The sequence below is a fragment of the Chenopodium album genome, chromosome 8 (assembly GCF_948465745.1).
Source record: "Chenopodium album chromosome 8, dcCheAlbu1.1, whole genome shotgun sequence".
NCBI classification, from domain to species: Eukaryota; Viridiplantae; Streptophyta; class Magnoliopsida; order Caryophyllales; family Amaranthaceae; genus Chenopodium; species Chenopodium album.
Genome location: NC_137841.1, coordinates 69,307,886 through 69,320,171, shown reverse-complemented (window position 1 = coordinate 69,320,171; position 12,286 = coordinate 69,307,886). Strand labels below are relative to the sequence as shown.

The 12,286-nt window shown below is 32.6% G+C and overlaps 1 protein-coding gene and 1 non-coding gene across 2 annotated transcripts; one reads left to right on the top strand and one right to left on the bottom strand.

Annotated features, from left to right (window-relative positions):
• Positions 1-622: 622 nt before the first annotated feature.
• TRNAD-GUC (transfer RNA aspartic acid (anticodon GUC)) lies at positions 623-696 on the bottom strand. Its single transcript has one exon. It is a non-coding gene; the product is annotated as a tRNA-Asp (tRNA).
• A 1,828-nt stretch (positions 697-2,524) lies between these two features.
• On the top strand, positions 2,525-11,955 carry LOC145555432 (uncharacterized). Its single transcript, XM_081617175.1, has 7 exons — positions 2,525-2,597; positions 8,786-8,850; positions 9,371-9,439; positions 10,056-10,141; positions 10,451-10,614; positions 10,737-11,405; positions 11,529-11,955. The coding sequence occupies exons 1-7, from the start codon at positions 2,525-2,527 to the stop codon at positions 11,765-11,767; spliced, it is 1,365 nt and encodes a 454-aa protein (XP_081473301.1). The 3' UTR covers positions 11,768-11,955.
• The last annotated feature ends 331 nt before the right edge of the window (positions 11,956-12,286 follow it).

The following is a 12,286-nucleotide window of genomic DNA, read 5'->3' as shown; positions in this document are numbered from 1 at the left end:
ATAAAATGTCGCTTTTAATTAAGCAATGAAAAAATTTAGATTCGTTGCTATTTAGCAACATTTTAAAAATCTGTTGCCAAACTTAGTTGCTAAAAAGCTTTTATTTTTGTAGTGTATATAGGTTGTCAATATTTTATTTTAGCTTTTTAAATTTTCAAATTTAAATGTGGTTGCTCACCTTGAGGTCATATTACTCATATAGGTTTGCTATATATATATGTTCTAAATTTTTACTCACGTGCTCTAAATTATAGATCAGTTCTCATATAAGTATGAATTCTCACATATAAACCTATTCTCACCGGATCCTTCCCATATATATATATATATATATATATATATATATATATATATATATATATATATTTAAGTATAAGCTTGAAAGAACTAAGCTTCCTCTTTAAGGGACTAAGCTGGGAGTTCGTTCTGTCTCAATAAGTCGAGGAAGGATTATTTTATGAGCCTCTTCTCATTGGATTTCACGAGCCCGGTCGCTTGTTTCTGCCCCCGCTCCTTTCCCGGACTCCAAAAAAGGTAGGGAAAGAGAGCAAGGGGCAGCCTTATTGCAGTTCCTTCCCCCCCAAGGGTGGAAAGATGAATTGATCGCTTGCAGCGCCTAGGTCGGGACTGACGGGGCTCGAACCCGCAGCTTCCGCCTTGACAGGGCGGTGCTCTGACCGATTGAACTACAATCCCAGGAAAATTAGGTCTATATACGAGTAAAAATTTAGAACATGCGACTCAAATTTAAATTTAGAACATATGACTAATAATTTAGAATATATGACTAATAATTTAGAACATCACATTAAAAAATTAGAACATGTGAGTAAAAATTTTAAAAATTTGCTTTATGAAATTTAGAACATATGATTAAAATTTAGAACATTTGATTTAAAATTTAGAACGTGTGAATAAAAAATTTAAAACACTTGGTATAAAATATCAAAAATGGGAGTAAAAATATTGAACATATAAGTAAAAATATAGAACATGTGAGTAAAAATTAGAACATATGCTTTCGAATTTAAAATATATAACTAAAAATCTTAGAACACACGCAAGTTTTAAAATTTGGAACATATAAGTTAAAATTTCTGAATAAGTCATTAGAAATTTATAACATCTAACTTAACTAATTTATGGTTTAGAACATGTGAGTACTAATTTAGAACATCTGGGGAAAAGTATTTAGAACATTTGGGGAAAAGTTTAGAACATCAGATTTAAAATTTAGAACATACGAGTAAAAATTTAGAACATAAAGTGTTCTCACATAAGAAAAATTCTCACAAAAGCCTTCCCATATATATATATATGTGCTAGTTCACATAAACCAAAAACCAATTAGTTGCACAACACACTACATAATAAGCTTGCAAGGGCGTAATTACTTGTGATAAATGCTTCTTTTACTCGTATATTTCAGTTTGAATTTGAATCCAGTATGAGTTAAAATTTGGTTGTTGAAGTTTGAGTCAAATCCAAATTGAATTTTTAAGAATCTCAATACACCCAAACCCGATTTAAAATTAGGTACGATGCTTTAGATCTTATTCAAAAATCCAAATCATTAACTCCACTTCATCTACTACCTCCGTCTCTTATTATGTGCAACAAAGGGGTATTATTTGTGAGACATAAAATATTCCTTTGTTGCACATAATAAGAAACGGAGGTAGTATTTTATTTGGTGCATTGGGCCATAAAACTTATTTTCTGATAGAGATTTACGAGGAATATATATTACATTCATTTCATATTATTATCAACATTGGAGGCGAAATGACATCTAGGCAAAATCTCATAATCTCTTTTATTGGTAAGGAGGACCCTGATTAGACTTTTATCCTCGTGGTTTTTTCTTTTGTTCTAATACTTGCGAGATAGACACTTGGGATTAAAGGAGAGGGTAAGGCCTAAGGGAATGTCCTTTAATGTTATTTTGCATAATTATAGCTAACATTTATCATTTTATTTTACCAAAAAAAATTATATACAAACAATCAGTACAAATAAGCTTAGGTGCAAGACTAAGGAAAGAGTTCAGAAATTAAGAAAATCCTTAACATATACTATATGGGCATCACAAAGTTTCATATGCGGCTGCCCGCATCGTACGACCAGCCGCAATATATTTTTTTTTTAAAATTTTTTTTCTCTCTCTCTTCTCTATCTCCCATTCTCTTTCCTATTTTATTCTTCCCACCTACACACTCCTTTCATGAACTCTCTTCTATCTTTCCTCTCTTCTCTTTCTCTCTCCTATTTTCATCTTCTCTAATTAGCCCACTCAAATTAAACAAGTTAAATGGAGCAGCGGTGGTAGGGGGTAAGGAAGCTCCTCGTACTCCGTCGCCGAAAAACAAGCTAGAGGTTTTAAGGCCAAATTTAGCCATGAAAACTCTAGATCTAGAGTTTTTATGGCTGAATTTGGCCTTTTTAGCCATATTTCAAGTGAAATTCGAAGCTAATATTTATTTTGAGGTATTTGTTCGATTTAATTTTTTATTTAACAATTTTAATGGTTTTTAGTAGTACGGGAATTGGTGGTGGTGTGGTGGAGTTTAAGGTTTTGTGGACGGCGGTTGAGAAAGGTTGGTGTTGGTGGTGGTTACGGTGGGTTTGGGTCACTACTAGAATCCGGGCAAATAGCGACAATTTTTCTACGACAGCCAGCAAAACTGTCGTAATTTTTAAATTTTACGACGGTTTTTTGTTTTTATCGCAATATTACGACAGTTTTCTAGTCTGTCGTTGATTTACAACGGTTTTTGGCCAATAAAACTGTCGTAATAGACATTAAAAATAATTGTAAATTTTTTTAATATTTGCGACAGCTTTAAACTGTCGCAGATTACGACGGTTTTTAAAACCGTCGTAATATGAGACAGTTAAAAGCTGTCGCAGAGTTGTTTTTTTCAAAAAAAAAAAAAAAACATACGCTATATAAATACCCTCACAATCCCACACTAAACCCTAATAATGTATCGTTCGCCGATTCATTACTCCTCTCCCTATTAGTTTCTCTCTCCTTTTCATTTTTTTTTCTTCTCTCTTTCTCAGATCATCTCCCCTCTTCTCCTCCTCTCTTTCCTCTCTTTTTCTTCCTCCTCTCTTTTTCCTCTCTTTTCCTTTCTCCTCTCTATTTCTCATCCTGCATTCTTTTCTTTCTCGTACTCATCCTTTTTTCTACTTAATGCTGAGGGGTTTATATAGTCATATTCATATTTTTAAAGTTCAATATCGTGATGGTGAGGTTTTTTTAGCCAAATTGGACCAAAAAAATTCCAGATCTGGAGTTTTTAGGGTCGAATTTGACCATTAAAACCCAAAGAAGAGGAAAGTTTCAAAGGTATGTTAATTATTTTCGTTCATCTTCATTTGATTTTAGTTTAAATTGTTAGATCTTGTTATTTTGTCATTTATTTTCGTTTGATTTTTCGTGGCATTTTTGTTTGAATTTTGTACCGTTTTTGATAATTTATGTTATTTCATTAACTTTTTTGTTTGATTTATTCTTCGTTTTGGATTATTTGATGTATATTTGTATTTCTTGTTTGTTATTTTTATGTATTTGTTTTATATTTTCATTTATCTTTTGTTATTATGTTGTTTTTTTTTTTTTTTTTTTTGTTGGGGTTTAATTTTTAGATCTTAATGTTTATTTTTTTGGGTGCAAGGTTAGGGGGTTGTCGGTGGTTAATGTAAGGGGGAACTGTTGGATTTTAGATTTTTTTGGTTTAATTTCAGATCTAGGGTGGTTTGTGGGTTTATGTGTTTTCTGCGCTTAATTTGGTGGTTTTGGGTGGCGGTGCAAAGTGTGTGGCGGCTCTAGGTGGTTTTTGGTGGAGGTTGGTGGTGGTTATAGGTTATGCGACTGGGCTATTGTGGGTAAGGGTTAAAGGAGGGATGTGGCTGGGTTGAGGGATTTCGTTTTTTTTTTTAATTTATTTTTATTTTTTTGCGACGGCTTTTAGCTGTCGTTAAAGTTGGTGTTTGCGACAGTTTTCATGGCTGTCGTAGTTTGCGACGGTTTTTAGCTGTCGCAGATTAATTATTACGACAAAAAATAAAATTGTCACTGAAATTAGTAAAATCGTCGTAAAAAAAGTTTTACGACAGTCAAACTGTCGCAAAAATAAAATTTTGCGACAAACGGTTTACGACAGTTGACTGTCGCAACTATTTTTTGCGACGGTTTTTACTATTTTTGCGACAAATTTTGGCTGTCGCAAAATATTTTATTTCTTGTAGTGGGTGTGGGTTAATGGTTACTAGGTCGGGGGTTACTAGGGGTTACTAGATTGGTCAGGGGTTACTAGGTCGGTTAGGACCGGGTTACTAAATAGGGGGTTACTAAGGGTTACTAGGTCGGTTAGGGGTTACTTGGGATTACTAGCCTACTAGGGGTTATTAGGTTAGGGGTTACTTGGTTAGGGGTTACTAGGTTAAAGGTTACTAGGTCGGTTAGGGGTTACTTGGGGTTACTAGGTTCGGGGTTATAAGGTCGGTTAGGGGTTACTAGGTTAGGGGTTACTAGGTCGGTTAGGGGTTACTTGGGGTTACTAGGTTAGGGGTTACTAGATCGGTTAGGGGTTACTAGGGGTTACTAGGGGTTACCAGGTCAGTCAAGGGTTACTAAGTCAGTCAGGGGTTACTTTGTCTGGGGAGTTACCACTAGTAGAAAAATACAAAAAGGCAGCGCTCTATGGCCACCGGTTTTCGAAAACCGGTGGCTTAAAAAATGGGCGGGATAGGCTAATTCACATTGCCACCGGTTCAAACCGAACCGGTGGCATAAATGGTAAAGGCCACCGGTTTAAACCCGTGGCAATAATCAATTAAAAAAAAAAGCCCCCCCTTATAAACCCCAAACCCTACCTCATGTCCTCTCAGCCGCTCTTTCTCTCTTCTGTTCTCCCCTCTCCTCTCTCTCTCTCCTGTTCTCCCCTCTTTTCTTTCTCTTTCAATTCGATCGTCTTCTATGATTTAGATTTTTTGGAGGTAATTTGTGTGTTATTGCGATTGAATTTTTAATCTGCATTTGGTTTATTATTCTTTGATGGTTGTGATGAATTTGATGCAATTTACTACAAACTAAGTGCTTTTATGATTTAGATTTTTTGAGGTTAGATTGATATAAGTTTTTTAATATAGAAATTCTGTTATTGTTGCTACAATAGTCAATTGATTAGTTATTTGGAGGTAATTTGTGTGTTATTTGTACAAAAATCATTTTTTATATTCAAACTAACAACTAGAGTCTTAATTGCGATAAGTTTGAATATTGGATAGCAGGAACTGTAACATCAAGAACTTATTTATTGATTGTGTATTAGCCTATCATTCGGTTAATTTTCAACAAGTAAATTTAATTTGTCGTAAATGTTCATTTTTTATGAACTTCATGTTCATTTATAGAAGGACTAATATTCAAATTGTAATTACTAATTTTGAAAACATATTATCAATTATTATAGGACAGAGAGAGTAAGGTATTAGGAAATTGTTGCCATTTAAAATTTAGTATAGAGTATAATTGTGCTAATTTTCTGGATTATTTGAGTTTTCGTAGAATTACTAAGATTTAAATTAGTTTATATTGAAAATGACTTTTCGATTAATAATGTTCATTTTCATTTTGATAGATGTTCATTATAATATTAGTACATACATTATCAATAACATTATTACTTTAGATCTACTTACCCTAGTTTGTTTATAATCATTCATGCATTAATGAATGTTTACTAGTACTGGTATTTAAACAAATGTTCATTATATGATTTTAAATACGTACATGTTCATTCTCATATTGAAGATATCCACATGAAATATAATAATACATACATAACTTCATATTAACTTAATATATGCTCATGAGTGTCATTTGAATATAATACTACGTATATACATTTTAACTTTAATATTGATATATGTTTATTTGAGTTTGATACATATATAGACATTCATTTGGATATGTGTATATTCATACATATATTAATGTATGTTCAATTGTTCATTCACAAGCACTACTACAAAAAACCCCTAATAAGTCGGACTTTTAGAGTCACCTGTACATAAAGTGCGACTTATAAACCTATCGAGTCGCCTCATATTTATTAGGCGACTTGTTAAGTTGGGGTTAAAGTCAACAAAGCACCTAACGAGTCGCCTAATATATATGAAGTGACTTGATAAGTTAACAAGTCGCCCAATATATGCATGTGATTCTATAATCCGGATTATTTGGTGGTTTAAATTAGATTTTCAAAGTCACCTGTACATAAGGTGCGACTCAAAAGCCTGTCGAGTCGCCTTATACATATTAGGCGACTCAATAGGTGAGTTTTCTTATCTATGACTCTCACCTAATGAGTCGCATGATATTTATAAGGTGATTCGATAGGTTAAAAAGCCGCACCTTATATACAGGTTACTTTAAAAATCTAATTTAAGCCACCTAATAAGTCGGGTTATAGAGTCACATGCATATATGGTGCGACTTGTAAACCTATCAAGTCACCTCATGTATATTAGGTGACTCATTAGGTGCTTTGTTGATTCTAACCTCAACATAACAAGTCGCCTAATAAGTATGAGGCGACTCGATATGTTTACAAGTCGCACCCTATATATAGGTGACTCTAAAAGTCCGACTTGTTAGGTGCTTTATTATATAAACACTACCTAATAAGTCGCCTAATACGTAAGACGCGACTCGATAGATTAATCCTGAAAATGTATATAAAATAGTTACAATATCATATATATATATATATATATATATATATATATGAAAAGTAACTTTGGCATAATGGCAAGAAATTCAACCTTCCAGGCAAAGAAGCAGAGATCAAGCATGCTTGCCTCTTTCAACACAAGAGACACAATAGCTTAACAAATAGAGTCGCCTAACAACTAATAGGCGACTTATATAAAAGCTATCAAGTCGCCTCAGAGGCGACTCCTAAAATTGGAAGCTATTGTGTTGGTGGTTGTGGAGTCGCCTTTAAAGCGACTCGTTAGGTCATTTACAGGCGACTCGATAGGGTTTTTTTTGTAGTAGTGAAGTTAAAAAATGTTCAAAAATAAATCATATATTGTTCATTCATCATAGACCTTTGACAATTAATTCTATTCTAAAATATAATATATTTTTATGGTATTCATCCATTTATAATATCAATCCATATTAATTTGTATTTTGATATACTGAATTATTATTAATTGTCATTTACTATTAATATATATGCATTTGGATTTTGACATATGTTCTTTTTTATATTGATAAATGTTCATTTAGAATTTAATACATGTTCATTTAGATTTTATACATTTTCATTCTCACATTGAAAGATTTTTATATCTCTATAGTGTGTTCAATTCTGTATTCTTAATTGTTATTCATGTGTAAATGTTCAATTTTGAATTCATAGATGTCACGTACTTTTGTTTGGAATGTGTTGTTATTATTGTGTTTTTTTTTTTTAAATAAAACTTTATGGATCTCTTATTGTATAGGATAATCATGTGAGGAAGTTAAAGGCGACATATATATTGTGCTCAAATTATATTTTTCATGGAAAATTCATGGAAAACACACAAATATATGATTAGAAGTGCAACATGGAGGATAGATATACACTTTATTATACCAAATATAACAAATAATATTCATTTAATTAACAAGACATGTATGTACATTTGGTACACTTATATGTTTATAAAACAATTATTACATGTAATATTATAGTTGTATAGAAATGCATTATATTGTAATCAAATTAAATTCATTATATAGTAGAAATTATTTTTTAACAACGTTTTTTTTAAATAAATAGAATTCTAATACGTATGTATTTGCATACATATTACTAGGAAACTTACACATAGCTTTTCAAATGAATATGTGATGATATAAAAATGAACATTTGTTGAAACATAAACAAACAAAAATGAACATTGGATGATGCAATACTTCTTATAATAAGAATAAGTTAAATGCAACAATTCTTATAAATAAATCTGCTCTCATTTTTTATTTATTGAAAATTCTTGAAATTCAATTCAAAAAGTACATTAATTTGAACAAATAACTCATTATAAAAATGAAAATCTAATGATACATAAATGAACATTTATAAAATTGAATATGTTATACCTTATACGGAGTAAAAAATTACAGAAAATTCATAAATGAAATAAGGCGAGGACGGGCACGCATGCTGGTAATGTTCATTGTCGTGGGGTGTATGGTAAAAATTTGTAAGGTACAAAGCACAGGTATCAGTTATCAACTCTTAAACCCTCGAACTTTCTCCACTCCATGGCCCACAAAAAACCCCATCTGAAAATTGACACTCATCTCCTCACTCATCTCCTACACTTTCAATACGAGTAGTGATCATATGAATTCTTCGAAGCGTCAGAATTCCATGAAAACCCTACAAAATTCCCCAAAATTAACACTTCAAACAATCACTCTCCCCCCTACTTTCATCAAAAACCCTAATTATTCTCTTAATTAGAGTTCAATTAATTAACCCTTTCCACTTCCATTGTTATTAAACCCTAATTTTGCTTCTTTGATTTCCCTTTATTTCATTAGGGTTTCAACAATACCCAAAATTCACTCAGGTGTGAACGCCATTGAAGATTGAGTGTGAAATTATTAAGTATTTTAACCCTTCGATGTACTCTAGACTTCCCCTGTTTTTGGGGTTTATTTTTTGTCCTTTTTTCGTTATTTTTTTAACGTGTATGTTCTTTTGTTTTGTAGGAATGATGGGAAATTGTGGACCAAAGGAGGGAATTGAAGTTGTGGAAATTTCAAAGGGGACCCAGGTGAAAATCAGTTTAATAATGTTTTATTTTTAATTTTTTTGTATTACCTTTTCTTGATGTTGATGTTTGATTACAGTGATAGATTGTTGATTATAGTTTTTTAAGTTTTGAGATTATTATATATACAGTAGTACATTTCTTGTTGTTTATGTTTAAATATAATTCTTGATATTAATGTCTGATTATAGTGATGGATTGTTTATGATTTACCTGAATTGTTTATTTGGGGTTATTTTGGAAAGGGGTGCGAATGTGAACTTATAATAGGAAGAACAATTATAAACACAGGGTTATGTTATATCACTTCTATGGTATTAAATTCAAAACTTTAAAATTAAAGTTGTTTTGTTGTTTAAAAAAATCTGTTGGTTGTCAAAAAGAATTTCTGTTGTGATTAATATGTGGGGTTTGAAATATTGATTGTTGATTGTAGTCCTTTATAGTTACTACAATTCTTATTTCCCTTTGGGAGACGAAAATTTCAATTCTAGATGAAAATTTCCACTTGTTGTGTTTATAGGATAAAAACTTATCATATAGTATGGATGGGAGTGATCCTGAAGTTGCATTCTACTGCTTACGTTACAAAGTAATAATTAATTGTAGCCTTTCTGTATTACTGCTAATGGTGGTGCATTGATGTAGTTTTGTTGGGGGGTGGGGGGTATTGTTAAGTTTTGGATTTGTGGATCATTGATGCTTATGTTAAGTTTCGGGTATTGATGGGTCCATTAGATTATTTGGTGTTTTATCTGGATTCTTTTTTAAAATTCTTTTGGATGGATTTCATCCGGTTGTTTGTAGTAGTCATAAATATTCAACCCCTCTTTTGTTGTACCCATTTCTCGGTCTCCAAGGAAAAAGAGAGGGGGGATGTCGAGGGAAGAAGGAATAAACATTTTACCTTATTGACTTCCTGTGGAGAAATATCATGATTAAAAAACTACGAACATGCTTTGCTGGAAAGCATATTGAGATATTTAACTTTCTACATCATTTGTACACGTGCATTTGGTAGAGAATAATCTTAGGGTCTTCCTTGTTTCATGCAGATGAAAATTAATATAATATATGTAGTACTTCTATATACTTGAGGCTGAAGGCTTGTGTTTATATTATTGTCCATTTCATACATAAGGATTTGCTTTCATCATAAATGAAATTGACATTACAGGTGTTTGATAAGAGCTTATTGTTATTGTTAGGTAAAAGTTTGCAACGTTTGTGGGCATTGTGGTTTCTCAAATGCTTTGATTTACTGCTCAAAGTGCTCAGATACTACCGTGCACCAGTAAGTTTTTTTTTCTCTGTATGGTTTAGTGGCTAGTTGAGTGAACTGGCAGTTCTAGTCAAGTACTCAAGTTTTTTTTTAAAAAAAAAAGAAAAAAAAAAGAGAGAGAACATGTAGATGATCCTGCACATGCACAACGATAACATAAAAAAGCCGAATGGGACATTGTTTAAAACTGTTTTTGTTAACCAGATATTGTTATGCTTTCCTTTTGGTATATCACCTTTGTATATTTTTTTTTCCAGATACTATTGTGCTTTCATTTATATATATATATATATCACCTTGGTAAATTTTTTTTTCTTCCAGATACTGCATTGGCATATCACCTGGAAGCATCAATGATACTTTTGATTGGTTTTGTGAGTACTGTTCTCCATCAATGGAATTCGAAGATCTCAATTCCTATGTCACTAGGACTGAAGAATGTTTTGAAGATTCTACTATAGCACTTGAAAGGGAAAGTGAGCAATGTACTTTATCTTTCCTCTATGGTTATATTCCCCGATCATGCAAGCTCCAATGACTATTATTCTCTGCCTATTATTGGATCATTGCATGTATCTAACAAGGTTTTGTTTATGGGATTTTGCAGATAAGAATGCAATTGTTTATGTTGAAGAAGAGATAAAACCATTGTGCATTTTGCCACCATCATCGCAGCATAGCATCTCAGAACTAAATTATACAGATTCACTATCCTTGGACTATCTATTAAATGATGGAGAAGAGTACGAGGAAGCTGTTTCTTCTTTCATGGAATGCCCTGAAGAGATTATGAGGGGAGTAGTTTTATTAGCAAGTCCATCGGGGAAAATAGTTATTCATAGTATGAGTTGTTTCCCTCCTCCCTTAGCTTCCAATCTTGATAAACCAGTTGAAAAATACGGAGAAGTTGTGTACGACTGTTTTGCCCATCAAACTCTGGTTCTTGATGACTCCAGTCTTGAAATGGATGAGAAATACAATGCAGGTCATTTTGATGAGAATATCAGGTTTTTTAATGGTACTGTTGATGCTTGTCAGAAGATTTCTAGTGAGGATGGTGAACCCCATAAAGTTATAGTTATGGGTCTTTCAGCTATTGGTTCAAGATCCTTCTCCGGGATGAAGAGAAAGAGATTGACTCAAGCTAAATTAGATCTTATACCCACCTTAGGTCCTCATTGCAAGAGAGCTAGGAGTAAAAGGTGTAAGAAATCGACATTCTCATGGAAGGATGTAGATGCTCGCGAACCTACCTTGCATGGTTCTCCAGCCATAGGTAACAGTTGTACTTTTGCGATGATCTACTTGAGTCTATATCAGCCAATTATCTAGCTTTTCCTTTTTGTGGAGCTAATTAATTAACATGGTTGAATATTTGGACATTTTTCTGCACCAAAAGCTGTTATGCAGAAGAAGTTATGCGCGTCAGATGGAGTTGACACCTTTATTAACATAAATCCTTTAAAGATGGATGGAGTGCATGCTGAAGCCTTTAATCAAGAATTTTGTCAGTTAAACGGTATAAGAGATGACATTAATGCCAAAGAAAGAGCTCCCCAAGTTGATCATAAAATAACCAATCAAGGTATGTTTTCAACTATTTATGATATGATTCTTTCCTATTTTTTCACGGGATAGCATCACTTGCTTGATCTGCCGAATCTTTTTTCTCGTTTTACCCTTTAATTACTTGTTCACTATGTACGTAGTAGTAAAGTTTGCATTACAGACTACTTACAACCTAGTGCCACATGTGTTTCCACAAGGATAAGTGTTATTGCTTCATGAGATTGAGAGACAATTGTCACCTTCTACTATATCATGACTCCCTATCCTTAACATGGAGGTTATTGAGACCAATTAGACCACTTTTAATAAGTTTGTTACATGAAATTATATATTCAGTGGCATCAAAGCACTCCTTGTGTTTTTTGTATTGTGATGTACCCACTTTCTGTACCGAGTATATGTTGTCTCCAATTTTACTTTATTCTACGTAAGACAAATACAATTTAACTATCTTACCCCCTTACCTTTTAATGTTCACAACTTTTCTCCTATCATCTCTTACTTTACCTACCTTTTACACCCACCCATTTTTTTCGCTACATGTCTTTTACTTTATGAACCTTTTTCTTACACCCACTCAAATCTCCT

Coding starts and splice junctions, on each gene's coding strand:
- LOC145555432 (XM_081617175.1), top strand. CDS start 2,525: ATGGTTTTTAGTAGTACGGGAATTGGTGGTGGTGTGGTGGAGTTTAAG. Junction 10,142..10,450: donor TCAGATACTACCGTGCACCA/GTAAGTTTTTTT, acceptor TTTTTCTTCCAG/ATACTGCATTGGCATATCAC. Junction 10,615..10,736: donor TGAAAGGGAAAGTGAGCAAT/GTACTTTATCTT, acceptor GGGATTTTGCAG/ATAAGAATGCAATTGTTTAT.